Source organism: Myotis yumanensis, unplaced genomic scaffold, assembly GCF_028538775.1.
Source record: "Myotis yumanensis isolate MYYU_CA2020_CCGP unplaced genomic scaffold, mMyoYum1.0.hap1 SCAF_1, whole genome shotgun sequence".
NCBI lineage: Eukaryota > Metazoa > Chordata > Mammalia > Chiroptera > Vespertilionidae > Myotis > Myotis yumanensis.
Genome location: NW_027223752.1, coordinates 65,112,709 through 65,140,432, shown reverse-complemented (window position 1 = coordinate 65,140,432; position 27,724 = coordinate 65,112,709). Strand labels below are relative to the sequence as shown.

Genomic DNA, 27,724 nt, shown 5'->3' with positions numbered 1-27,724 from the left:
CCTATATATGCTCCACACTGGTCAAATTCATAATAAGTTTCTCTATAAAAAGAATAAAAACATATTTAGGAAAATGAACATAAATAAAAACTCATATAAATGTACATTAAAATAAAATAAAATGGTATACAAACAATTATTATTGCCAATAATGCATCTTATATAGCTCTATCTAAATAATGGAAAATTTTAGATTCAGCTGTATAAATAAGAAATAAGAACCCTTGCCCTAACCAGTTTGGCTCAGTGGATAGAGCGTCGGCCTGCGGACTGAAAGGTCCCAGGTTCGATTCCAATCAAGGGCATGTACCTTGGTTGCAGGCACATCCCCAGCAGGAGGTGTGCAGGAGGCAGCTGATCGATGTTTCTCTCTCATCGATGTTTCTAACTCTCTATCCCTCTCCTTTCCTCTCTGTAAAAAATCAATAAAATATATTAAAAAAAAAAAAAAAAGAAATAAGAACCCAAATCAGAATAAATTTTAAGTGTAGTGGAATTTTCCATACACTCACATCTTAATTTTCTTCTTCTCTTCCTTCGGGTTAAATTAGTTCTGAAACTGCATTAAGGAAAATGCGCTTTGAAATTTTATTCACTGAAACGATTACCTGGAGTTTTGGAGCACAAGCAAACCCCCACCTGACTCACCATCAGCTTACAATATCCTATTCCCTTTGGGGCAAAAATAATAAAAACTGTGAAATGTGCTCAAGTCTCAAACCTCAATAATTTTAGATCAGACTACCTTCCCTCGTTTACTATGCTAGTCTCAAAATGAACTCTTCTCTCAAGAACCATTTCTAGACAGTCTTAATGATGGGCTTCTTACCAAACGCTGGGAGACCCAAGAAAGGTGTTCTAGTGGTTAAGCTCCCAGGACCAGCCCTCAAGCCATCTCCCAAAACACTCATTCTTTCCAGTCTGGATTTATTCCAGGACAATATGTATAAACTAAAGGCCCGGTGTACGAATTCGTGCACCAGTGGGGTCCCTCAGCCTGGCCTGCAGGATTGGGCCGAAACTGGCTCTACGACATCCCCCGAGGGGTCCCAGATTGTGAGACGGCACAGGCCAGGCTGAGGGACCCCACTGGTGCACAATCAGGGCCGGGGAGGGACGCCGGAGGTTGGCTAGCCAGGGAGGGACTGTGGGAGGGCTCCAGGGTGTGTCTGGCTCAGTCCCGATCAGCCGGACCCCAGCAGCAAGCTAACCTACCAGTCAGAGCATCTGCCCCCTGGTGGTCGGTGAACATCATAGCAAGTGGTTGAGCAACCTTAGCATATCATTAGTATATTACACTTTGATTGCTTGAATGGCCAACCTGACAACCAGACAATTAGCATATTAGGCTTTTATTATGTAGAATACCCTACAAGTAAATGACTAGCACTGTGAGAATCCATCCTACCACAGGAAGGATTTCCAAAATCATGCCTGCCTTAGGGAGTAGGCATAAATAAAAAATCTTTGTCTTTAAATTTTTACTTACAATAAAAAACCTACCGCAAACATCCAAAATTTCTATAAGAAGAACCACAAAATGTCAGTTACAAGACAGAACGGCTTTGCTTATTGATAACAGTGGCTCATTTGAAATCATCCCAACCTGTTCCTTAAGGGCAGCCACCGTAGCATCCAACTTGTTTTGTAAGGACAGCACTTGCTCCTCGTACTTGTTGGTGAGGCCTGCCACGACGCTCTCGTGCTGCTCCCGGGCGCGCTGCAGGGACTCGGAGTGATGCAGGTCCAGCAGCTGCTGCTTCAGGCTTTCCAGGGCCATTTCCGTCGTCCTGGACTTCTTAATCATCTAGCAGACACACGACAGCCCCGTTTATGGTATATGACTCTGTGCTCTCTTTATAAACATTAACTCCCAAAATCAATCATGCTTTAATGACAGTAGAGAAAGGTCTCCCCATGGTGGCTCTGGTTCTTTAAGGCTTCCCTGTCTAGGACCCACCAGGCCCATAGGGGCTGCAAACATTATTCACTGAGAAGAAAAAAAAAAACTGGAATTACCCGAGATGACAATGTGGGTACCAGACAAGGAACCTGTGGCAACTATACGGTCCCAGTGCTGTTTGCAATGCTCTGTGAGCCAAGTGTGGGGGGCAATCCAATTGTCAGGTCACAGAAAAATGACAACTGTTTCTTGAAAGACTGATGAAACTTGTCAATGGTCACTTACTAAAAACACGGTTTTGAAAGCTATAATTGTACAGTTACAAAATACTGGTGTAGTTAGCTTACTACACCAGTATTTTGTAACTGTACAATTATAGCTTTCAATACTGGCTCCCAAAATATGTCCATGTCCTAATTCCTGAAACTTGTGAATACCTTATGTTACATGGCAAGAGAAAATTGAGGTTGCGGACTGAACTGAAGTTGTTAAACTGATGACTTTAAAATAAGGAGGTTATCCCTGATTATCTGGGTGGGCCTAATGTATCCACAATGGTCCTTAAATGAGGAAAACTGCGGCAGAAAGGTCAGAACCAGTGACCTCTGGCTCTGAGGATGGAAATGGGCCATACACCCTTTGCATGCAGCCTCTCAAGGCTAGAAACGCAGGAAAATTGATTATCCCACTAATACTGTTTTAATTAGTTAGTTATTAAGAATCCCAAAGAAGGAAAAGGGAGGCCAGAACATTATAGGCATGTTACTTGGGCAGCTTCACCAGGAAGCTGCAACTTCACACTCCCCAGGGAGCTGCTGGCCCATTCCCTGCAGATTACTAGGGGAAGGGACTGAACAAAGGAAAGATGGGCACATGGGCAGTGAAGTTGGGGTGACCTAGGGAAGGTGCCCATCAGTCAAACCTGGGAACAGAAATCACTGGACAAAGGAGGCAGGGCTACTGCAAGCCCGAAAAAATTTGGGAATACATAATCCCCTAGACTAGTGGTCGGCAAACTGCGGCTCAGCAAACCGCGGCTCGTGAGCCACATGCGGCTCTTTGGCCCCTTCAGTGTGGCTCTTCCACAAAATACCGACTTCTGCACATGGGCCACGAAGTTTCAATGGCACTTTACGCATGCGCTCGCACGTGATATTTTGTGGAAGAGCCACACTGAAGGGGCCAAAGAGCCTCATGTGGCTCGCAAGCCACGGTTTGCCGACCACGGCCCTAGACAAAGGCGCTCTCTCTCTCGGCTCTTGGCTCTCTGGTCCCTTTGGCTTTGCTCCTGCCCATGTTCCCTCCATAGCCATGTGGCCCTCAGGACCCCACATGCAGTGGACTGCTGGACTGCAGCTGGGAACACAAACTAAGCTGGTTTAACACTGGACTGGACACTGCTCCAACAGGGGATGAAAACTCTGGGCAACGGCTTTCATTCTAGCCCTGCTGACGTCACAGCTACACTTCTTCTGTGACGGGACAGAGGGAAATGGGACCTTGGAAACTCAGGGGGGTAACCCCACAGAAATAAAGCTTTCTACAACGTCTCAGCTTCCCATGGAGACCTCCGGAAATTCTTATTCCAGTGGCACCCCAAGAAGCCCACTTCCCCCAGCAACTGGTGGGGATGAGGGGATCTCCCTACCGCTAACACCATAGAGCTTCCAAAAAGCAACACAGCCCTATTCACACCTTAATTTTAGCCCAGTGAGACCCATGCCAGACGTCGGACCTCTGGAACTCTAAGATAATAATTTGTGTTGTTTTAAACCACTAAGTTTTTGGTATTCTGTTATAGCAGCAATAGGAAACCAAAACACTTGGTGATTCTGTTAGGGTCTTTTTATTTTATTTTATTCTTTTATTTATGCTACTTTATTTCTGATAAATGCAATTTCTAATTCAGAAGATTACAAAGTTATAACCTTTTACTACATAAAAAGCTGTAATTGTAGTTACAACTAATAACTTTATCAGTTTTCAAAACTTTTTAAATAATCTACTGCAATATTGTGATTTCTAAGAAATACGTATTTGGTCATTCAAATGACCAATGTATTCGGTCCTCATCTGCAATTCCTGGCTCACAGCTCCCAAAACCTTGGCATTTCCTAAGTGTTGAGAGTGATAAAATGTCTCTTGTTGCGTGAATGAGGTTAACTTTTCACCTGAGGATGGGGGCTGGTTGTGTTGGAACTTTCAGTCCCATCCCCTGACCTCCAAAGTGGAGAGAGGGGCTAGAGGTTGAATTAATCGTAGGTGTCTGATTTTAATCAACCACACGAGGCAATGAAGTCTCCATAAAAACCCAATCAGACAGGGTTCTCAGAGCTTCTGAGGTGGTGGGCATGTGGAGATGCAGGGAGAGGGTATACTCAAGAGGCACGAAAGCTCCACATCCTTTTCCCATAACCTGCTCCATGCCTCTCTTCCCCTGGCTGTTCCTGAGTTATATCCTTTTATAATAAACCAACTAGAGGCCCGATGCACAAAAATTCGTGCACTCGGGGGGTTGCGGGGGAGAGTCCCTCAGTTCGACCTGCACCCTCTCGCAGTCTGGGAGCCCTCGAGGGAGATCCAACCGATGGCTTAGGCCTGCTCCCTGAGCAGGCCTAAGCCACAGTCTGGCCTCCCTCTATGGGAAGCAACTGGCTGGCCGATTGGGCAGATGGCGAGCAGCCAGCCCCACCCCCCAATCGCCCCTCCACCCTCCAATCACCGTCCCCTCTCTCTGTCCGCTGGCAACTGCCTTGGCTGGTCTGGTACCACGGCTTGCTGGCCCCGCCTCCCACTGACCAGTCGTTCTGCAGTTCGGTCGATTTGTATATTAGGCTTTTATTATATAGGATGATCTAGTAAGTAAAATGTTTCTCTGAGTTCTGTGAGCCTCTCTAGAAAATTAATGGGACCCAACGAGGGGGGTCGAGGGAACCACTGATTTACAGCCAGTCAGTCAGAAGTACAGGTAACAACCTCGGATTACAACTGGTGTCTAAAGTTGGTGCAGACAGTGTCAGAATTGATGAATTCCTGGACACCCAGCTTGTGTCTGAGAATTGCTTGGTGTTGGTTTGGGGAAGAAAGCAGGGGAGACTTGGGAGAAGAACCTGTGAGCAGGGGCTTGGTAATCAAATAGCAGCGTGCCGTGGAAAGTTTTGTCCATGTACAAGTATCGAAAACAACAAACAGACTTGAGTGTGAGAGTAAGAGAAGAGACAGGCAAGGGATAGACATAATCAGAACTGTACTTTAGAAAGATTAACCAGATGGCCATAAGAGAGAATTCGGAGAAGGGATAAAAGAATAGAGACTAGTAAGAGACTTTTACAATAGATAAAATCCCAAATTCAGGACTTGTGAACATAAAATGTAGCAGATGAAGGGGAACAGAGAAGCTGGGGTTTCTTCCTGATGTCTGATGTACAGATGGCTGGGTAGATAGATGGGAGCACCATGCCTCCAAAGTAAGGAAAAGAATATAAAGCTTATGGTGGAAGAAAGTATGAACTTCCAAGTTCTTCTAAATTTAGTCCTACCATACTAAAAGTTAAGTAACTAAATTTTTCATAAATAGTTAAAATATTTTACCTGTTCTTCCTTGACTTTTAGTGCTTGTATTTGGGTCTCCAGCGCTTTGATTTGTGCTTCAAGCTGTATCTCTCTTTCTTTTCCATTCTGAAAGAGTTTCTGTGATTCTCGAAGGCTGAGGGCCAAACCATCCTTTTCATCTAGGACATTAAAAATGTTTATGGGAATAATATGTTACTGTAAAGGGACCCCCAATTGTCACAATCTCTATCAAATATCAGATCTATATCACATATAAAAGTTGTTGCATTCAATTTAATTCAGATAATGAACTTTAGCTGATTTAGAGAAAACCAGAAAAGTTCCAAAAATGAATGCCTGAGTGACACCAAAAAAATTTAGACAACCAGAACCTCTTCCTTCAAAAATCTGATTGTATCCCTTTGGGCACTAACTAAAAGATTTCCTAACAATGACTTCAGCGTCTATTTATTTGAGAAGCTACACAGATACGACAAAACCGTTAATCAGGAAAGAAATCTGAGGGCCCAGCCAGCATGGCTCAGTGGTTGAGCTTCGACCTATAAATCAGAAGGTCATGGTTTGATTCCCGGTCAGGTTTTGGGCTCGATCCCCAGTGTGGGGCATGCACAAGGCAGCCTATCAATGATTTTCTCTCATCACTGATATTTCTATCTCTCCCTCTCCCTTCCTCTCTGAAATTAATAAAAATGTATTTTTTTAAAAAAAGGAATCTAAAGACTAATTACGTTCTATACATACTTGCAATGAACTCTTAAATTCACCTAACCTTAAATTCTTCCCACATACTTTATATGATAGCCTACAAATTCTTCTCTCGAAATAAAATGTATGATCACTACAGAAAGATGCCTTTATCACTATCAATTAAGTTTGAAATGAGCTGGAGTGCAGTCACAAAATTATTCTATAAATGAAATGTTCAACATGGACCAAAACTACAGAAAGCACGAAGAGTAAGCAATTAGAATTCGAATCTGTATTTACTCTGTGTGCTTCTCCCAGGTGTGGCTCCATGTTCTCCTTGGCACACCTGCAGGAGTTCAGGGTCACTGTCTCTTCCTTGGATTAAAACAGTGGTTCTCAACCTTGGCTGCACATTAGAATCACCTGGGAATCTTTTTAAAATCCTAATTTCTGGGCCTCATCCTCCAGAAATTCTGTTTCTTTGTTATGAGGTGAGGCCACAACATTAGTAACAAAGAAACAGAATTTCCGGAGGATGAGGCCCAGAAATCAGGATTTTAAAAAGATTCCCAGGTGATTCTAATGTGCAGCCAAGGTTGAGAACCACTGGATTAAAACATGATGCTAATTTGTACGCTCAGAAAATATCTTGCAAACTAACCCCAAGTCTCACTGGGTATTGTAACACTTCATCCAAGATAAATTCCTCAACCAATTTTCCAGACAGGACGCCATCAGCATAGTTAAATAATGTTCACTTATTCTAACAGCCTAACAGAAAGAAGAGGAGGAAGAAGCGGGGGGAAATGAGGACCTCAAAGCAGTCTGCTCTGGAGAGAAGTCATCCAAAGAAAGGTGTCACAGGCCGGGGTTCTGTTTCCTTCGGACCGACTCACTATGATCCCTCTGACCAAATATGTCAGCTCGCTGAGCTTCATATTTAAAATGAGGACCTTCGAAACAAGACATCTAAGCTCCAGCACACCTCATAAGTGACAGCTGTCATCTTACCTGTGATTATCAGAAGCTGGTGATTCAGGTACCTGATCTGACGCTCACTTTCATTTAACTTTTCAACTAAATTGTCCAGTTGCCTCTCTTTTGCTTTGTTAAGAACCTGAAGTTGAATGATCTGCATATTTTCTGCAGAACCTGATTTGGAATGAAAGACAATTTATTAGATAAAAGCATACCAAAATATAAATCTGTGGTCATTTAGGGCAGTGTTTCCCCAAACTGTAGGTACTATTCATCAGAGTATCATGAAAACAATTCGGTGAACTGTGGCTAGCATTTCTTAATGAAACAAAAAACCCTATATAATAAAAGACTAATATGCAAACTGTCCCCTCCCCCCCCAGGGAGTTTGACCGCTTGCTATGATGTGTGCTGACCACCAGGGGGTTATGCGAAACAAAGGAAGTCCCCCGCCAGCAGCAGGAAGGCCCCAATTGGCCCTGATCACTGGCCAGGCCTAGGGACCCTACCTGTGCGTGAATTTCATGCACTGGGCCTCTTATAGACTATAATAGAACATATCAGAGTCCATCATGTAGTACAAATGAGTACTATTTTGTGATTTTGTGGAACGTATGTTTTAGTTACATACACTTATTTACCTAGATAAGTATTGTAGACCCCATCACAATGTACAAAATGTACTTCTTACTGTGCTCACTGCCAGGAAAGTTTGAAATGTCCCTAGTTTATAGAGTCTAACCCTTCATCACTACCCTTTTGGCTAATTAAAAATAAATATATACGAATGTGAACGAAAATGTGCCAGGCTATGCAATAAACCTGACAGGCTCAGGGGAACACATGGCAGGCTGACAAGCTCTGTGACCAAAAGTAACCACACAGATGATCTGGTCACATCCTAACTGGGCAGGTCACGGTGGGCAGTCATGTCCCAGGCCTATGGCATCATTGGTAGAGGTCAATCTTTACCTTAAGGAAACCCTGTCCATTGTTCTGATACATCCAGGACAACAAGGCTTTGAAATAACAAAGTAATTTTCTTTTCCTACCCCTCGAAGTACAACTGCAGGCACCAGAGCACAAGACCATAGAACCCTATTGCTAGCTTGTCCTCCATAGGCCATCTCTATGTGCTGCAAATTTAATTAACTACCCCGTACCCTCCAGGTAAAAGTATGTGTTTCTCCATTTTGCCTCTTATCCAATGCTAGAGTTTTTCCTGCTATGCTTTCTCCCAGCCCCTTAACCTCCCAGCATTGGATTTCATCCTCCTTCCTTATGTCTTCTCCTTTGATTCTAATGCATAAAATAAGCTGCAAAGCTGCCATTCTCAGAGCCTATGTTCCCTGGCAGTGCCATCAGTTGGCTCAAATAAACTCATAAAAATTTTCTACAGGTTTGGACATTTCTTACATTGACACCATTACAATGGAATAGAGTTCTATGACCTCATAAAATTGAAAAATAAGTACATTAGCTTCTATAAAACCATTTTTTAAAAGCATTTCTAGATATCCTCCTCAAAATATCTATTATAAGCAGGAGTGGGGATTACATAGTATTCATGTTTATGCTGGCACAACTGCTGAATTAATCAAGTAATGAATAGATTAATAAAGGATTTCGAGGACTTCTTTCACAAATAATTAAAGTCACATTAGGGAGCACTTTAAAATGATTGGGGGGATTCACAGGAAAATAATGCTTAAACTACATAATGACAAATGCATTTTCTACTAGACCACTGCTCCTACTTGCTAGCAAACGAAGCAGGCCTCTTTTTAAAGAGATATGGTTAAACCTCGCCCCCGCCCCCCCCCAAAAAAAAAACAACAAAAAACTGAAGACTGAAAACTTTGTTAGAAGTTAAATTTCTCTCCGGCCCTAGAGGAGGGCTAGCCCAGGGGTAAACACCAGTGTACAAGCCACACCTCTCTCCAAGGTCATCTTTTTAAACTACTGTTTCTAAGAAGCCGCAGTCACTAAACCTGGCACTGCCATTAAGTTACTCAGTTAACCTCCAAACGTCAAATTTAGGCACATGTGTAACTGATGTAAACAAAAAATAAATCAACTTGACAAAATGCAGATTAAGAAAATGATAAAAGGTTATATATGCAAAACGACCAACTGACCATGGGAACTGAAGGCGTCTACACCTCAGGCCCCTGTGGTGGTGCTAATGGACACATCCCCAAACCAGTTCTGCCACTCACTGTCCACTTCCGCATCTCTTCACGCCACGCCACGCCACGCCACAGTAGCATAAACAAAGAGGGGCCATCCCCATGTTTGCTTTGACTCCTCGAGAGCCTGTGAGTCTGGAGCCTGAGCCTATGTGGAGTTAGAGCCTGAAGGCTAGCTTCCACTTTGGCCGTAGCCCAGGAAACCTACAATATCCAATATGACTCCCTCCCCCTACCAGCCCATTTCTTAAATGTAAGACAAACAAACAAAAAACTTGCTGTCACACCCTAGAATCACTATGGTTCTTCAACATGCACAACAATTAGCTTTTTCACATGCCCGAGAGTAGACAATGCAAGTTGAATGTATGACAACACTAATTCAGGTCAGTCTAAGTAAACGTTTTTGATTTTTGGTTTTGGGTATTTTATCTCCTCAAAATGCTCTCACAGCTACTTTTCTCATTTTCATATTTATACATATACAATCCAAAAAAAAATGTTGGTAAGTGCCACAGGACTAAACCTGAGATAGGAGTCCAGTTTCAATTCTGAACATAAAAGTAATTTATATCAGAGTTGTCTAATTATTACATTAAAATTCTAAAAATCAAAAGGAAAAATTAAGATGATAATGGCTGATTTACTAAATTACATTTCTATATAACAAAAAATCTAGAATAAAGGGAAAACTATATTTCTTTTTCCAAATTAGACTTCAGTTAGGAAACTATAAAACTAATGAAAAATCTGAACCAATTACAATGACTCAAATGTAAAATTGAGAAAATTTTATTTTTGTTTTTATTATGGAAAATTTCAAATATATAAGAAGGTAGAAAAAAGAGCGCAAAGAATCCCATCACCATATTATTTGAAGTAAATCCTAGACTTCATATCAGTTTATTCATAAATACTTCAGCTATATCACCAACAATAAGGGTTCTTTTTAAAAACCAACCACAATTCAATCACCATATTTAAAAAAAGAAATAATTCTTGAACATGCATAACGTGTTTAACATTCTCCAATCATTAAAAAATATAAACCCGATACATACTTTCATTAGCTCCTAAGAATTGTTGTTGCAGGCCTTCAAATGTGTCACCTCCCGCTATCTCCTGGGCTGGCGAGTCACTGTGCTGAGCAGGAGACTGGTAAGGTTTATATACCACTGTATACGGTTCCAACACTTGACAACTGGGAGCTTGTGATGCACCGAATTGCTATTATAAGATGATAAATGAAACTGACAATTAGGATTTGGCCTTTTCCTCAAAAATTACCTGAATCACCTTAATTTTGTTACAAAACTTAATTGTGGTACAATTAAAATTTTATACAGACATCTTTGCTTTAAAATAACTTATTGTTATTTAACACTGAAAGTCTATGAAATATAATTTCTCACGTCTTAATTGGACTTTTGAGCTTATAATAGGCCAATCCCATAAATAACACAGGAGAATTCTAACAAGACTGCATAGAAATATTTAAGAATGATTTAGATGATGCCAACATCCTGGGAACACAAAAATACACATATCCAAGAACATGTAATACAATGCTTCATATGTAATAAATATTCAATAACTTTTGTGGAATGAATACTATTCTACAGAGACAGAAGAGAAAATGACACTTTAAAAGAAAAAAAAATCATCCTGTCATTGGGGGACACAGAATAGATACTGGCAAAATGAGGCATTCATTATCATTAAGAAAGTCTAAGAAATAGCTAACTATATCCTAAGGTCTTACTTCATTAAACTCTGACAGGGTTAAGTAAAAAAAAAAAAAATTAAAAAAAAATTTTCCTTAACATTCATCCCATCTACTGCCATTATTATCACAAAACAGGTATCAGCTTTGAAGTGTTTGACTGAAAATGTGTTATAAGATTGGTCACGATAATTAAATAAATAGATTTACTGCTTTAAAACTGTATCAGCTTTGGCCAGGTAGCTCAGTTGGTTAGCGCATCATCCCAATATCACAAAGTTGTGGGTTCAATCCCATGTCAGGGCACACACAAGAATCAACCAATAAATGCATAAATAAGTTGAATAACAAACTGATGTCTTTCTTTCTCCGTTCCTCTCTCTAAAATCAATATATTAAAAAAAATAAAAAGCTATATCAAGATATCTGAACATAGCTTCTCACAAAAGCATAGTGAAGTGGTAGAAGCCTGAAACAGCAGTAAATGAGGAATATTATTCTTTGACAAGCTTAATTCTTAATGTTTAATTAACTGTCTCCATAAAGCCTCTATGATATTTTAAAATTCTGACTTAAGATCATGATTTCGTTAGATTGTAAACAGAAACCAGCATGACTAATTCAGCATGAGCCTGAATAAATGCACTCTCAAAATTGTTTATACTTGTAAATCTTATCCTTGTACTTATATACATTCCTTAAACAGACACGTGTGTGGGCACATTTAAGCAAATTCTTAAAAGTCAAGTTCTTATAATACCTGAAAATGATTCCTTTGAGGATCTGAAAATTTAATTACATTGGCTGGCTGATTATTAAATTCCTGCTTCTGACCATTGGTAAATGGCCTAAAGTCTTCAGGAAGGTGATATAAATCAGTCTGTTCATATTTACTCGGAGGACTGTAACCCCTTCCGCCTTCATCTCCACCTTCTTCGGGATGGTACCCAGGATACTGCTCTTCACTCTTACTTGGATTCTCTTCCCAGCCATTGCCGATTTTCTCTCCCATATATATATCCCGAATCTCATTATAGTCCTATTAGATAACAAGAGTAAGACAAAAGCACTAAGATCTAGTCCCACCCTCATCAAAATCATTATCACACCAGATACTCACATTTGCACTTTTAGATTTAGGCAGCACCTGATGGTCATTCCAGTTTATCTCCAATTGCTCAGAAGGATGAGGTCTTGAGAAAAATCAACATTTTGGTTTAGAGCTTATCATTTATTTGGACGCAGCTATCACAAAGAACCCCAAGATTTTAACATGTTTTCCCTCCAACCTTTACCTACAAGCTTCAGAATTAGTCCACAATTTTATAATCACATACATTGTTATAACCTGGAGAGAATCAAAAGACGGACACTTACAGAATGCAATATACATATGAAGATGCTTCGCGCCCTTACCGTCCCTCTGTGTCGTCCTCACTGCAGTCCGAGGAGTGGAGCTCGGGGGAGGACAGGTCGTCATCCAGCATATCATGGGGCAGGTCTGTGAGTAACTGCTGCAACTGAGATGGGAGAGTCGGCGTCAATAGCACACTGACTTAGATCAAGATCCCAAACCAAAGCTGCCCTGGAACGAGTAATCAACTGCAGAAGTCAAAGAAGTTCCTAATTTCTACATTTAATAATGTCATCAATTCCTCACCAATTACTTTCACCATTTCACTTGGGGAAAGGGGAATAGATCAGTTCAGGATTTCTATTAGAAGGCTTTATTTTTTTCTACAAAGGTTTTGGATTTAAACACACATAACATTGCATTAGAACTTAAAAACTTCTTTCTGGAAACACAGCACGTGGTAATAAGGGTACAATCACTATTATGTTATCGCAGGGTAGATGTGAGTCTCAGAATCCTATTCTACCAGAAACCAGGCCGTGGGGACTTGATAACCAGACTTCCTGCAGGAAATCTGAACTGCCAGACTGGCTTTGCCCAGGTGGTGAGAACAGCAGAAAAAGAAGCAGGTGGCCTAGAAGCCCTTATTAGAAGCTCTAAAAATGTGACAAAAACCTCCTAAGGAGTGATTAATTAGTAGACAGCCATCTAATCCCAATGATGAAAAGATATGCAATATTCAGCTGTTGTAAAACATTTGAGTAAAAAGAGATGTAAGATTCAGATTTCTACAGGTTGCACTCTCAAAAGCATAACACGAAAACTAACAATAAAAGCATCTGACTTTGATCTCCAATTTTTTTTTCTAGAAAACTCTTATCTTTAGCATTCTCACTATAAAAACTAGATATAGAATAAATTCATTTAAGTTTCCAGATAAACTGTGATAAAGAGATGAATGGTCTAATCTGTTGAATTTTAATATCTATCAGTAAATGTTTTTCCTCAAATCCCAATACATTATCAAATCCCAAAGTAACTGTAACAGATTCAAATACTATATTACTAAATAGTGAAAAGACTGTTTATGATGCCTTCTCTTTCAAATTAAGCACCAGTTAAATAAATAAGTTGACTGAGGCCCTCCACAGTACATAAAACAATCCCATAAAATTATGCAATGAGTAAAATTTAAAGATATTAAATACTCTGTGTAAAACCCTGGAGGAAGAAAATGAAACATTTCTTAGCCTATGACAGATTTTCCCCACTTTATCATTATAATAAAAAGTAAAGTGTAGTTATAAAACATATCTGAGAATTACATTTATAATAAAAAAACTTTCATAAACTAAATACATACGGTAAAAGTTAAATAAAAATATTTTAAGAAAGGTCTGAAAGGTATGCTCCAATTGTTAAGTTCGTTTTGGTGAAATCAAACTTGGAAATGGAAAATAGGTGCGTGCGGTGGGAAGGGAGGTATATATATATTTCTAATATTCACTGGATAACTTTTTAAAAAAAAGATTTTCTCAATTCATTTGGTTCTTTACAAATATTCTTATATTAGAGAAAAATATTCTATTCAATGACAAGTTATCTTCATTTGAAAATTGATTTGACACTAATATAAATAAGGCAGGCCTTGACTGATTGGCCACCTGCCCATGCAAGGTTATTGAAAAATCATTTTGAGAGTCAGCCATCTCAGAGCTGATCCAAAGATATAAATAATAAGAAACACAAAAGAGACAATACTAAAAACCAAACAGAACATATCAAAATGTTAGTATATTACATGTGAGCCTCAAGTGAAAAATAAAGTGATTTTACAAACACAAAATTTACTAAGAAGAAAAAAAACATCTATGAAGTCTTTTTAAATAGTCTAACCTGTTATGTCGATAATTTTGTATCACTGCTTTAAGGAAAAAGACTATGCCCACACATTATACAGGGGAAAAATAACAAATAAATATTTTATACTTACATCAAGTAAGGACTCCTGTACAGAAAGAATACTGTCTTCTAAATCTTCAGTGAGGTTCAAGTACATAGCCTTATAATTCAGGGGAAGTTTGACAGGGACATCTGAACAGTACATTTTCCCCTCACAAAGATATAAAAAGCTATGCAATAATTAAGGAGCTCTTGTAACTTTCTTTGTGACACCACAGGTGTAACTGAAAAAGCATTAACAAAATTGGTATCTATGAAGAAAATTTAATTGAGTATAAAAAATAAGTTCTGAATGTTTCTGGGTCAGTAAGTAAACTTATCAATCAGCAAAATCATCCCTGTAGTATTTAATGCCTTATAAACTATTTTTTTTATATAAGCTAACATTTGAAATCGTTTCCTTCACCTTCAGAAACGTTCTCCATTAAAGTTTTTTGGCATAGCTGGGGCATATTCCCTTGACTTCCACAACTTTTAGGGCAGAGAGAAGCTAAATGAGGTGAGTCCTCATTCAGGTACAAAATCCCACCCCCAAGGCTTCCATTTTCCCAGGATCAAAGTGTACCCTTCTTCTTAACAGGTTGGCCCCAGGCCAGATACAGGCAGTGCCTGACCTTGGCTTGCATGAGAGCCCCACCCCAAGAGACCCCAGAACCAACACACCTGGTGGCCAGCTTCAGAGCACACCAGAGCACCACCCAATTAGTGCCACAGATGACATACACAAAGGGTGGACTCATTGGGCACCAGAACCCAACTAAAGCAAATCCACAACAGCTTGTCCACTACAATCACTGCCAGTCCTCACAGACAGACAGCCTAAGCATCAATCCTATTCACTGATGTGCCAACAGCAATCAAGGCTCAACTACAACAGGAGGGCACACACAACTGACTCAGGGAAAATCCTGGAGCACCAAGCTCAGGTAAATAGGGAGATTGCATCACTGCTATATAAGGCTACTCTGCCAAGACTGAGAGATGTAGTAGCTCTTCCTAATAAACATAAACCTAGAGAGACAGCCAAAATGAGACAAAAAGCATGTACCAAATAAAAGAACAGGACAAAACTAAAAAAAAAAAATAAGAATGGAAGCAAGCAATCTGCCAGATGCAGAGTTTAAAACACTGGTTATAAGGATGCTCAATGAGCTTAGGGGAAGAATAAATGATCTCAGTGAAAACTTTAACAAAGAGATAGGGAATAAAAAATAACCAGTCAGAAATGAAGGATAAAATAACTGAAATGAAGACTACATTACTTGGAGTCAACATCAAATTACATGAAGCAGAGGATCGATTCAGTGATTTGGAAGACTAGGTAGAAGAAAAGACTCAATCAAAACAAACAAAAAAAAAGGATTAAAAAAAAAAAGAGGACAGTTTAAGGAACCTCTTGGACATCAAGCATAACAACAATCACATCATAGGGGTACCAAAAGGAGAAGATATAGAGCTGGGGATTGAAAATCTATTTGCAGAAATAACAATGGAAAACTTCCCTAACCTGGCAAAGGAAATTGACACGCAAGTCCAGGAAGCAGAGAGAGTCACAAACAAGATGAACCTAAAGAGGCCCACACCCAGACACAGCATAATTTAAATCCCCAAGTTTAGAAACAAAGAAAGAATCTTAAAAGAGAAAAGTAGTTGTTACCTACAAGGAAGCTCCCCATAAAACTGATTTCTCAACAGAAACTTTGCAGGCTAGAAGGGATTAGCATGAAATATTCAACATGATGAAAAGCAAGGACTTACACCAAGATTACTCTACCCAGCAAGGTTATCATTTAGAGATAAAGAACTTCCCAGACAAGAAAAGCCTGAAGGAATTTATCACTGCCAAACCAGTATTACAAGAATTGTTAAAGAGACTTCTTTAAGAAGAGAAAGAAAACAAGAAAAAATATGAATAAGAAAATAATGTAGAAAAAAATTCTCACTGACCCTAATAAAAGCAGCAGATAAAAGCAGTGGATCAACCAACACTAAAGCTAGAACAAAGGTTAAAAGGCAAAAGTAGAAAGATCATGCATAATTACAACAGTAAATCAAGGGACATATATACACATATACACACCCACACAAAAGAAGTAAAAAATAATGACAAAAACATAAACATGGAGAGAGTGAAAAAAAATGGTAGTGATTATAGAATGTGTTCGAACTTGAGCAGACATCAACATAAAATAGACTGCTATATACATATAGCATGGTATATATGCAGCACATTGTAACCACAAACCAAAAATCTACAAAAGATATACAAGAAATAAAGAGAAAGGAATTCAAAAACAACACTACAGAAAGTTATCAACATATAAGAGAAAAGAACAAGAGATTAAGAAATGAGCCAAGAGCTATAAAACCAATCAAAAAACAATTAATAAAATGGCAATAACTATATATCTATCAATAATTACTTTAAATGCAAATGGATTAAATACTCCAATCAAAGGATGAATGGATAAAGACATGGTACATATATACAATGGAATATTACTCAACCATAAAAGATAATATAATCTTAACATTAGCCAAAACATGAGGGTATTATGCTACGTGAAGTAAGTCAGACAAAGACAAATACCATATGATTTCACTTATATGTGGAATCTAAAGAACAAAATAAGAAAACAAAACAAAAACAAACTTACAGATACAGAGAACAGGCTGATGGTTGCCAGAGGGGAGAATGGTTGGGGGACTGGGTGAAAAGGGTAAAGGAATTAAGAAGTACAAATTGGCCCAGTCAGCTTGGCTCAGTGATTAAGCGTTGACCTATGAACCAAGAGGTCATGGTTCCATTCCTGGTCAGGGCACATGCCTGGGTTTCGGGCTTGATCCCCAGTGTGGGGCATGCGGGAGGCAGCCGATCAATGATTCTCTCTCTCATTATTTTTTTTTTAAATATATTTTATTGATTTTTTACAGAGAGGAAGGGAGAGAGATAGAGAGTTAGAAACATCGATGAGAGAGACATCGATCAGCTGCCTCCTGCACATCTCCTACCGGGGATGTGCCCGCAACCCAGGTACATGCCCTTGACTGGAATCGAACCTGGGACCTTTCAGTCCGCAGGCCGACGCTCTATCCACTGAGCCAAACCGGTTTCGGCTCTCTCTCATTATTGATGTTTCTATCTCTCTCCTCCTCTCCCTTCCTCTCTGAAATCAATAAAAATATTTTTTTTAAAAAGTACAAATGAGAGAAACCAAGATGGCGGCATAGGTAAACACCAGAGTTTGCTGCCTCGCACAACCACTTCAAAAATACAATTAAAAGATGGAACGGACATCACCCAGAACCACAGGAAGGCTGGCTGAGTGGAAATTCTACAACTAGAAGGAAAGAGAAAAGCATACCAAGAGTCAGAGGAGGTGCGGTGCGGAAGTAAAATACTAAGGTACAGAGGCGCACGTGGAGTGGGCTGGCGGCTGAGGGCGTGGTTGTCTTTCTCAATCGGGAGGGAGTCTCAGGCTCTGAGCTCCAGTTCCAGACAAGTCTCTGGGGGCCCAGAATCATACGGGAGAAGCAGGACTGTCTGGCATCGGTCGGAACTCGAGGGCAGCTTTCTCTCGGAGATACTTGCAGCAATTGCTGGGACACTGAGAAGCGGGGCCTCTGAAGGCAGGACTGAGAGCAGCCATAACTGCTTGCTCCACCCGCCCTGTTGATCCCCTGGGACCGGCCCCGCCCAAGCCTTGCACGGAGGTGTTTGCTGAATAGCCTCAGGCAGAGGCTAGATTAGCACCTCCCTAGAGATCCAGGACAGAAGTTCTCCCACTGCAGACACAGCTGATTCTCACAGCCAATTGGCCTGGAGGTCAATCCCTCCCAGTTTTACCTACAACAATCAAGGCTTAACTACAACAAGACTGTGCACAAAGACCACAAGGGGGTGCACCAAGAGTGTCTTCCTCAGGTAATTGGGGAGGCTGAACCACTGGGGCCTAGAGGTCACTTAGCACAGAAAACCACTTTATCAACACAGGGAAGCATAAAAAAATGCGGAGACAAAGAAACAGGACACAAATGACAGAAATGGAGATAAGCAAACTGCTGGATATAGAGTTCAAAACCACACTTTTAAGGTGTTTCAAGAACTTGCTAAAAGCTGCCGATAAATTTAGTAAGACCCTCGAAAAGACTGGTGAGACCGCCGATAAATGTAGTGAGATCCTCAAGAAATCTAGTCAGACCCTTGAGGTTATGATAAAGGACCAACTGGAAATTAAGCATACAATGACTGAAATAAAGAATATTATACAGACTCCCAACAGCAGACTAGAGGATCGCAAGAATCAAGTCAACGATTTGAAATACGAAGAAGCAAAAAACATCCAACCAGAAGAGCAAAATGAAAAAAGAATCCAAAAATACAAAGATAGTGTAAGGAGCCTCTGGGACAGCTTCAAGCGTACCAACATCCGAATTATGTAGGTGCCAGAAGAAGAGAGAGAGCAAGATATTGAAAACCTATTTGAAGAAATAATGACAGAAAACTTCCCCTACCTGGTGAAAGAAATAGACTTCCAAGTCCAGGAAGCGCAGAGAACCCCAAACAAAAGGAATCCAAAGAGGACCACACCAAGACACATCATAATTAAAATGCCAAGAGCAAAAGACAAAGAGAGAATCTTAAAAGCAGCAAGAGAAAGAAAGTCAGTTACCTACAAGGGAATACCCATACGACTGTCAGCTGATTTCTCAACAGAAACCTTGCAACCCAGAAGGGAGTGGCAAGAAATATTCAAAGTGATGAATGCCAAGAACCTACAACCAAGATTACTTTACCCAGCAAAGCTATCATTCAGAATTGAAGGTCAGATAAAGAGCTTCACAGATAAGAAAAAGCTAAAGGAGTTCATCACCACTAAACCAGTATTATATGAAATGCTGAAAGGTATCCCTTAAGAAGAGGAAGAAGAAGAAAAAAGGTAAAGATACAAATTAGGAACAACAAATACACATCTATCAACAAGTGAATCTAAAAATCAAGTGAATAAATAATCTGATGAACAGGTGATTATAATACAATCAGGGTCATAGAAAGGGAATGGACTGACTATTCTTGGGGGGGAAAGGAGTGTGGGGGATGCGGGAAGAGACTGGACAAAAATCTCGCACCTATGGATGAGGACAGTGGGTGGGGAGTGAGGGCGGAGGGTGGGGTGGGAACTGGGTGGACGGGAGTTATGGGGGGAAAAAAGAGGAACAAATGTAATAATCTGAACAATAAAGATTTAATAATTAAAAAATAAATAAATAAAAAGTACAAATTTTTGGCAGTTACAAAATAGTCACGGGGATGTAAAGTACAGCGTGTGGAATATAGTCAATATTTACATATGCTGTCAGGTGGGTTTAAGACTTATTGGGGGGAATCATTTCATAAGTTATATAAATGTCTAATCACTAAGTTGTACAGCTGAAACCAATAAATAGTGAAAGTCAACTGTAATTGAAAAAACTGAAAAAAAAAACATTTTTTCAGGTGTGTTCTCCTCATATTCACTGTCAAATGGATTTTGCTTTTGGTCATGGCACCTTGTGCCATAAAACAAAGAATTACCAGATCAACTTATGCATGTTACCAAATTGAAAATTTTAGAAACTATAAAGTTTCCTCATTAAAGATCAACCCACTACCAAATAGATTCATGGGCAAAGATAACAATCCTTATAAATGACAAGATTTTTAATTCCACTCTACTTTCCCCAAATATGTCCAATTGCTTTTTGGCTGCAAATGCCATCTTCTTGGTGGGATATTACTGTGAATCAGCTGAGTTTAATAATTAAAGAGTTACCTTCCCTAGAAAAAAACGATAATTAGCTATTGTGAAGTCTTCTATTGAAGTGCATTTTAAACCATTCCACACACCTCTCTCCATTCACTACTTTATACTGGTCCTTCCTTTAAATGGGGGCATTTTACTCAAAGAACTTCAGGAAAATAAAAATAAAAAACTTTACAATCACCCAATGTAGAACACGCAACAAGCCTACGTGTAGGGTGAATGTAAAACAGAGAACACATAAACCTTTTGTTAGGATTTAGAACTTAAATTAACTAAACAGACAGTATTCAGAGCCTCTGATCCTCAATATTCATGAAAACAAGACTTCTCAGCTTACAAACTGTACAATACATCTTCTCCCCAGAGCAAAGCAGCAAATGGACTGCCAACACTCGTGTGCCTTGTGAACAGGTTACCTCATCAGTAGGCTGTAAGGATTCTGATCTTTTAGAAGATGAATTATTAAATAATACTTTTATGGATACGCACTAAGCAGAATCTCCATTCTAACCTAAGAGCCAAGTTAAAAACTTCTCTGAAAAGGCCCTCTATGGGCTTCATAACAAGCCAAATAACTTGGCAGCTAAAACTGTAGTGGACAAATTACATTCTGTGCAGGATACAAAAAACCAAAATCCATTCCATGAGTTAAAGTAAATTTTATAATGTTAGTGGGGAAGACTTTGTCTAGGTTGCCACATGTCTGAAAAAAGAAATATGGCAACATGCGACAAAGACCGGCTGCGCTACAGACGACACATAATAGAGAGAACTTTAGGCCTGAAAGGAGCACAGGAGCACTTCCAGGCTAAACCTCTCCTATAGGTCAGCCAACCAAGGCCCAGAGGAGGTCAGGGGCAGGCCCACGAAAAGAGAGAATTACAGCCCCAGAGCTCACTCCATTTCCTGAACCTCTCCATTCCCACACGTATTTTCTTCCACGGGACATTTAATCATCCCTGGGAGACACTTACTTCTACCTGTTTGTATACAAACTTCAGGCTGCCAGAGTCCAATGTGTTTGTTCCCATTGCAACAGTCCTTGAAAAATACCTGTATGTTATGGGAAACATTCAAAGGCCCAATCTAGATAAAGTATAAAAAGTTGCTAAAGAAATATATCAGAAAAATATGAATACTCAGCCATTTGTTTCTTTGATTTTCTTGGGTGATGACAAGAAATTTCCACTAAATAGGTCAAATAATATTAAAGGTAAACAAATAGTAGCTTTACAACTCCCTCTACTGGGGACAAAATATCAAAATGCTTCCATAATTATATCAAATCAGGCAGTAAAAAAAAATAATAAAGTGGAAGAAAGGCTATACCATGGAAACCTTATCTCTAAAATGCACAATGCCAAGCTTAACTGAGCTTGATTATCCGATTAGAGGAGTACCCATAGAAAAACCAAAAGGGCCTCAAATCGGAATTGCCAGTGCAAGGGTCTGTCTGCCATCTGCTATTTGAACCACCTGCCTTTCTACTCAAGATCATTTTCCAGGTTTCAAATATTTCATCACTAAATGAACCATCATCAGCAAATATTATCTGGATAGCATAGATTACTAAGTACTGCTGCCCCAAACCACCAGCTCCAAAATATGTACACACATACATCATTTTATTATCAAGAATCACGCAATGATCACAGAGCTGTTTCTGGTGACACTGCATAAAGTACCTGTATACTAGCAAACTGTCATTTGGGGAGAACCCAAATGACAATCTACCTGATTGTGTGCCTTGTGAACAGGTTACCTCATCAGTCGGCTGTAAAGATTCTGATCTTTTAGAAGATTAATTATTAAATAATACTTTTATGGATACGCACTAAGCAGAATCTCCATTCTAACCTAAGAGCCAAGTTTAAAACTTCTCTGAAAAGCTCGCACCCGGCCCACCTCCAGCTCGCAGGCTCACTCTAGCGTGCTATGGTTAAATACTCCTGGGTTGATTGATTACTCACGGGGTGTGATTAAGTAATTAAGCTGAGGAGCCACTCGGAGCCGCCAGGTGCCCACCCTTGAGGTTTTCGCAGAACCAGCTGGGCCAGAGCCTCTGCTCCTCCCCAGGGATGAAGCTGGCAGCCTGGGCTCCTCGCAAGCCCCCCATGGCCAGGACCCTCCACCCCCTGCTCCGTGCTGCCAGGTTGCTGTGGCTTCCTTGACCCGGGCACAGCACTGGCCCTGCCTTGCCTGAGTTCAATCCCTGTTGGCTGTGACGCCGTTGCCCCATTTTGCTTCCATTAAAAATGTCTGTGTATTTCCAGAAAAGAAAAAAAAAACATAAAGGGGAGGGAATAAAAGGGAAGTTATTGTATAAAATCAAAGTTGTAGTCAGTGTAAAATGGACTTTTATATCTAGATGAAGTTTTATATAAGCTCCAGTAACCACACAGCAAAAAACCTACAATAGATTCACAAGAGTGGAGAAGGAAGATGCAAGGAAGAAAGAATTCTACCCAGAGTCTCCGAGGGTGGTGGCCCTTCTGATACCTTGATATAGGACTTGAGGCAATAAATTTCTGTTCTCTTAAGCCACAAAGAAAAAAAAGAATGAGTTAATGGCCCGGGCTGGTTTGGCTCAGTGGATAGAGTGTTTGCCTGGGGACTGAAGGGAAACGGGTTCAATTCCAGTCAAAGGCACATGCCTGGGTTTCGGGCTCGATCCCCAGTGTGGGGTGTGCAGGAGGCAGCCAATCAATGATTCTCTCTCATCATTGATGTTTCTATCTCTCCCTCTCTCTTCCTCTCAGAAATCAATAAAAACATATTTTAAAAAAAAAAAAAGAATGAGTTAATGAAAGAACTTTTCAATTCCTCTTCTCTGGGCCAGCTTTTCCAGTAAAATTTCATCTAAAATGTTTTGGATGAGGTCTACTTAGTAGCAAGAAAGAGAACTATATCAGTAGTTCTCAAATGGTACAGCAAGAAAGCAATGAGCTCCAATAAGTTGTAAGGAATGTGAGTGATATGACTATTGACTGGCATAACACCATGTCTCCATGGTATCATCGCCCTCACTCCCCTGCACCCTAATCTGTTCTCTTTACTACGTAGGAGATGGAGTTTCTGGTGAAACACTGGGTGAGACTGTGGGTTATGCACTTATCTGCTATGCCTTGGCCCACAGTAGCCAAACGTTTACCAATATACCAGTTAGAATGTAACGATTTAGAAATGGTAATACTGCCTATTTTCTGCAAAATTCTTGGATCTTAAAAAAAAAAATGAGTCTATTCATGGTGGACTGTGACTTGAGATTCCACTGGTCTAAGTGTTCTCTGAATATTAAATCACTTTACTAAATCCTTTGCTTTTCTGAAGATTAAATGCATTTTCTCCATTTGCTCTTCAAAGCAAACAATGGAGGGAATAGAAATGGAAAAGGCTGTCCTGACCGGTTTGGCTCAGCGGCTAGAGCGTCGGCCTGCGGACTGAAGGGTCCCGGGTTCGATTCCAGTCAAGGGCATGTACCTGGGTTGCGAGCACATCCCCAGCAGGAGGCGTGCAGGAGGCAGCTGATCGATGTTTCTCTCTCATTGATGTTTCTAACTCTATCCCTCTCTCTTCCTCTCTGTAAAAAATCAATAAAATATATTTTTAAAAAAAAAGAAATGGAAAAGGCAAGGCAATGATCATAATGATCATAGAGCTGCTAATTAGAAGGGCATGGAGGATGGAATTTGACTCTGGTTTATTTAGGGACTTATGGGAAAGTGTGGACAAAATCCCAACTGACCCCAAAGCTCCAAAATTAAAACTCAACTTGGTAAAGCATCTTGTATTAGCAAATGACCAAAACCAGGATTATTCCGCCAAGAGAGGATCTCAAAAGCAAGGTGGGCTCTGGGTCAGACATGGCCTGCTTGGCCAGCCCTACAGCACATCCTCGCCGACACAGGCATTCCTCCCACATAAGTGAACTGAATACAAAGGGATTCACTAGGCAGAGAAAGCCATTTGCATTAGCCCGCTGCTAACACTCATAACCCAGCCAGCAATCCCACAACTACCCACCAGGCAGGCAAGAAAAGACCACAGCTAACATCTAACTGTCCTGCTACCACAGGGTCAGGGAGTGAGGAGATTTGAAAAGGCTTTGGGGTATGCAAGCAACTTAGGTCTGATCAGTCAACTTCTCCTTTTAACTAGCAGTGACAAAATATACATACAGCTGGATTTTTATGAATAATTCTGAATTTTGCTGCTGAAAATCTTAAAATCTCTATACAATGGAAACCTTTATCCATTGTTCGTCTTACCTTGAAGCAATTTTTTAAATAAAGGTAAAACCACTTTTTATTAACATGAAACACTTTTTATTAACACGGAGCATAATCATCATACCAGAGTCACATAATCAATATGTTATTTTCTTCCACTCTGCTAGAAATACTCATTCTCAGATACTTTACCTCGAAAGAGCTTCTTTGCCTCTGGAAATTCCCTACCCCAGCACATAATCTGTCAAGAAATGGTTCCGCCCTAGCAGGTGTGGCTCAGTTGGTTGTCATCGTCCCATGCACCAAAAGGTCACGGTTAGATTCCCAGTCAGGGCACATGCCCTGATTGTGGGCCCCATCCCCAGTAGGGGGCATGCAGGAGGCAGCCCATCAATGTTTCTCTTTCTCCCTCTCCCTTCCTCTCTCTAAAATCAATAAAGACATATTTTTTAAAAAAAAGAAGTTATCCTAATGGCTATTTTTGTCTATTATCTAGAACTAATTGATTCCTTAACTCATACCCCTTTAAAACTTTCACCACACAATACACTTGGCAGTAAGTTCTCTCCAATACCCTATCCATCTCTCTACTACTATCTTTTCCAATGAAAAATCACCTGTCAGTTCATTTTTTCCTCTTCTCTAAAGTCAACTATAGTAATTACTTAAACTGATCCTCTCAAGAATCCCAGTAGCTAAATCCCAGCAAACTATGCAAAGCCATTGGGGTCATGAAAACCTCATGCTGTGAGTTCACAAAGCAACAGAAAATCCTCATCCCTGTCCTTGCCACACTGCTGTGAAGGACCCTGTCAAAATCCAAACACCCTGACCAGGGTCACAAAGCCTAGTCCCTCAGAGACCTGGCAGAGGATTTATAAGAGCGAAGCTGGCAGGTCCAAGAGCGGAGCCCATGTCTGCGTGAGAGGTGGGGACCGCGGCCAGCGGGAAGGGAGAGCTACTGTTCAGCTCCGGCCCACGGGCGCATGGTGCAGACACAGGCCGCCTGTGGCCAGGGCTTAGGACGTCTCAAGACAAACCAGAAAATCTGAACTGTTATATGAAAATTTCCAATCTTGAAATATAGATTCAATATTTTAAAAATACCGTGCAACCAAATAATACATGTCGATGGACAAAACCCACTGAGCTGGCAGTTTTGTATCTCTGCCCTAACTGTACTGCCAACCCCAAGGACAACTGACCCTATTCCTTGCTTCCTGTCAACACTAATGGGCCACTTAGAAAACTGTCATATCAAGCATAGACTCAATGCAAAAGAAACCTGCTATCACAGTCAGTCAAGAAATCTGACTCAAACTAAAAACAATTCTAACAAGTAAACTGACTTGCACCAACTGCTACTATTACTATTGCCACCATTTACTACGTGCCAAGAATTCTATTAAACACTATATATATAAAATCTCCTCCACGTACTCCTTTTCTCCTTTAGTCTATTCACCACACAGCATTTACACAGATCATTCAAAAATATGGTCAGATATCACTTCCTTGCTTAAAATTCTCCACTGGCTTCCCATTGCTCCTAGAATAAACTACAAACGTCACACCATGACACACTGAGATCTGGCCCAGCCCACCTCTTCGCCCCATCGCCACCACTCAGCCCTTGCTCACATAATCCCAACAGCTATTCATTCGGTGGACACACACGGTCTCTTTCTGACTTCTGGGCTTTACACTCATTGATGTCTTGGCCTGGAATAGTCATCCTCAGGCTTCTGCAAGGCTGCTCCTTCTCATGAGTCAAGCCTCAGCTCAAACATTTCCTCCTCACCAGTTCCCTGCCAGTAGCTTTATATAACCCTATTTTGTTCCCCTATCGTTTATCAGTGCTAAATTATCACTCACTCAAATGACTTCATTCATTTGTTTACTTATATATGGTCTGCCTCCACGAAGAAGTAAGCGAAGAACCTTGCCACACTTGGTCAACGCAATGTTCCAAGCAGCTAAAGTCTAGGCCTCTACCTCCAAAACCAGCCACTACCTCCTAAATCAGTGGTTCTCAACCTTCCTAATACCGCGACCCTTTAATACAATTCCTCATGTTGTGGTGACCCCCAATGTCATTGTTACAAATTGAACATAATTAAAGCATAGTGATTAATCACAAAACAATATGTAATTATATAAGTGTTTTCCAATGGTCTTAGGCGACCCCTGTGAAAGGGTCGGTCGACCCCCAAAGGGGTCGCGACCCACAGGTTGAGAACCGCTGTCCTAAATGAAACAGCGTAGAGATTCGAGCCATTATCTAGTGGCATCACTCAAGGTTGTGTTCTATTCTCGTCTCAAAAAAGGAAGCATTCCACTCATCTACCTCTTAGAAGTCCAAGTACTGATCAAGTTTCATGGGGGATTATAAACTCCTTCAAAATGACACAAAAGGACATAATTTTGATGAGGAAATAAAATCGTTCAAGATTGGGTTTGGAGTCTTTTTTTCTGAGCAACTCACCTCTTTCTCCCTTTCATAATCTTCGTTGTCGTATTCTTCATCTTCGTTTTGTGTCTGCAGTGCCACACTGCCAAAGTCTAGTGACATGGTCCTCCTGCGGGACGAGAAAGATGTCTGGTTTCTAAATATCCCAAAACTCTCGCCAGACCAAACTATACAGAAGATGCCGCACACAAAGAAGACTCATGCGTGACAAATGGTTAGTATTCCAAATATAAAGGGAGTTCTTACAAATCAATTGTGATTCACAGAAAACAGCGGTATGATAGCAATTCACAGGGGAAAAAAAATGCAAAAATGTAATAAACTGATGACTAGACCTTCCCAGTGTTTTGAAAAATATAACTTAAAACAATAAGACTTCATAACCCATGGACACAGAGAATAGTGTGGTGAAGGCCTGGGCAGAGGGGTGGGTGCAGGCTAGAAGGGGTCAATGGGGATAAAAGAGGACTGTGCAATACTTTCAACAATGAAGATTTTTTTTTAAAAAAAAGTAAGACATTTGTTCACACACAAAAAAAATAAAATAATAATAAATTAGAAATGTTCCTAAACATAAAAATCTTAAGAACATGCTCAGATTTCCTAATTAGACGTATTCGGTGTGGCACAGGTAGTAGCCTCAGCAACTGGCTTCCTCCTTTGAATGCCACAAATCCAAAGTTCATGCTTTACAAAAAGTGAGCCATTAAATCCTGAGGAAATCATTGCAACCCAAAAATCATTTTCAATCTGGTGGACTCCATACTGCACACAATAAACTACAAGTGGTTCATGTCCTGCTCTTAAACCTGATAAAATCAGGTTCCAGGGGGAAAAAAATACTCCAGAAAA

At 40.3% G+C, this 27,724-nt stretch overlaps 1 protein-coding gene across 1 annotated transcript in view; it reads right to left on the bottom strand.

Moving 5' to 3' along the window:
• The window catches only part of CEP152 (centrosomal protein 152), a 93,983-nt gene that overhangs the window by 61,310 nt on the left and 4,949 nt on the right, over nt 1–27,724 (bottom strand). The window contains exons 2-9 of the mRNA XM_070404693.1: nt 26,888–26,981; nt 12,470–12,573; nt 12,174–12,246; nt 11,814–12,092; nt 10,392–10,557; nt 7,175–7,315; nt 5,495–5,634; nt 1,607–1,807 (exon numbers count right to left, since the gene is read on the bottom strand). Of these exons, the coding sequence (XP_070260794.1) occupies nt 1,607–1,807; nt 5,495–5,634; nt 7,175–7,315; nt 10,392–10,557; nt 11,814–12,092; nt 12,174–12,246; nt 12,470–12,573; nt 26,888–26,974 (1,191 nt within the window). The 5' untranslated portion in view covers nt 26,975–26,981. The remainder of the gene's footprint in view (nt 1–1,606; nt 1,808–5,494; nt 5,635–7,174; nt 7,316–10,391; nt 10,558–11,813; nt 12,093–12,173; nt 12,247–12,469; nt 12,574–26,887; nt 26,982–27,724) is intronic.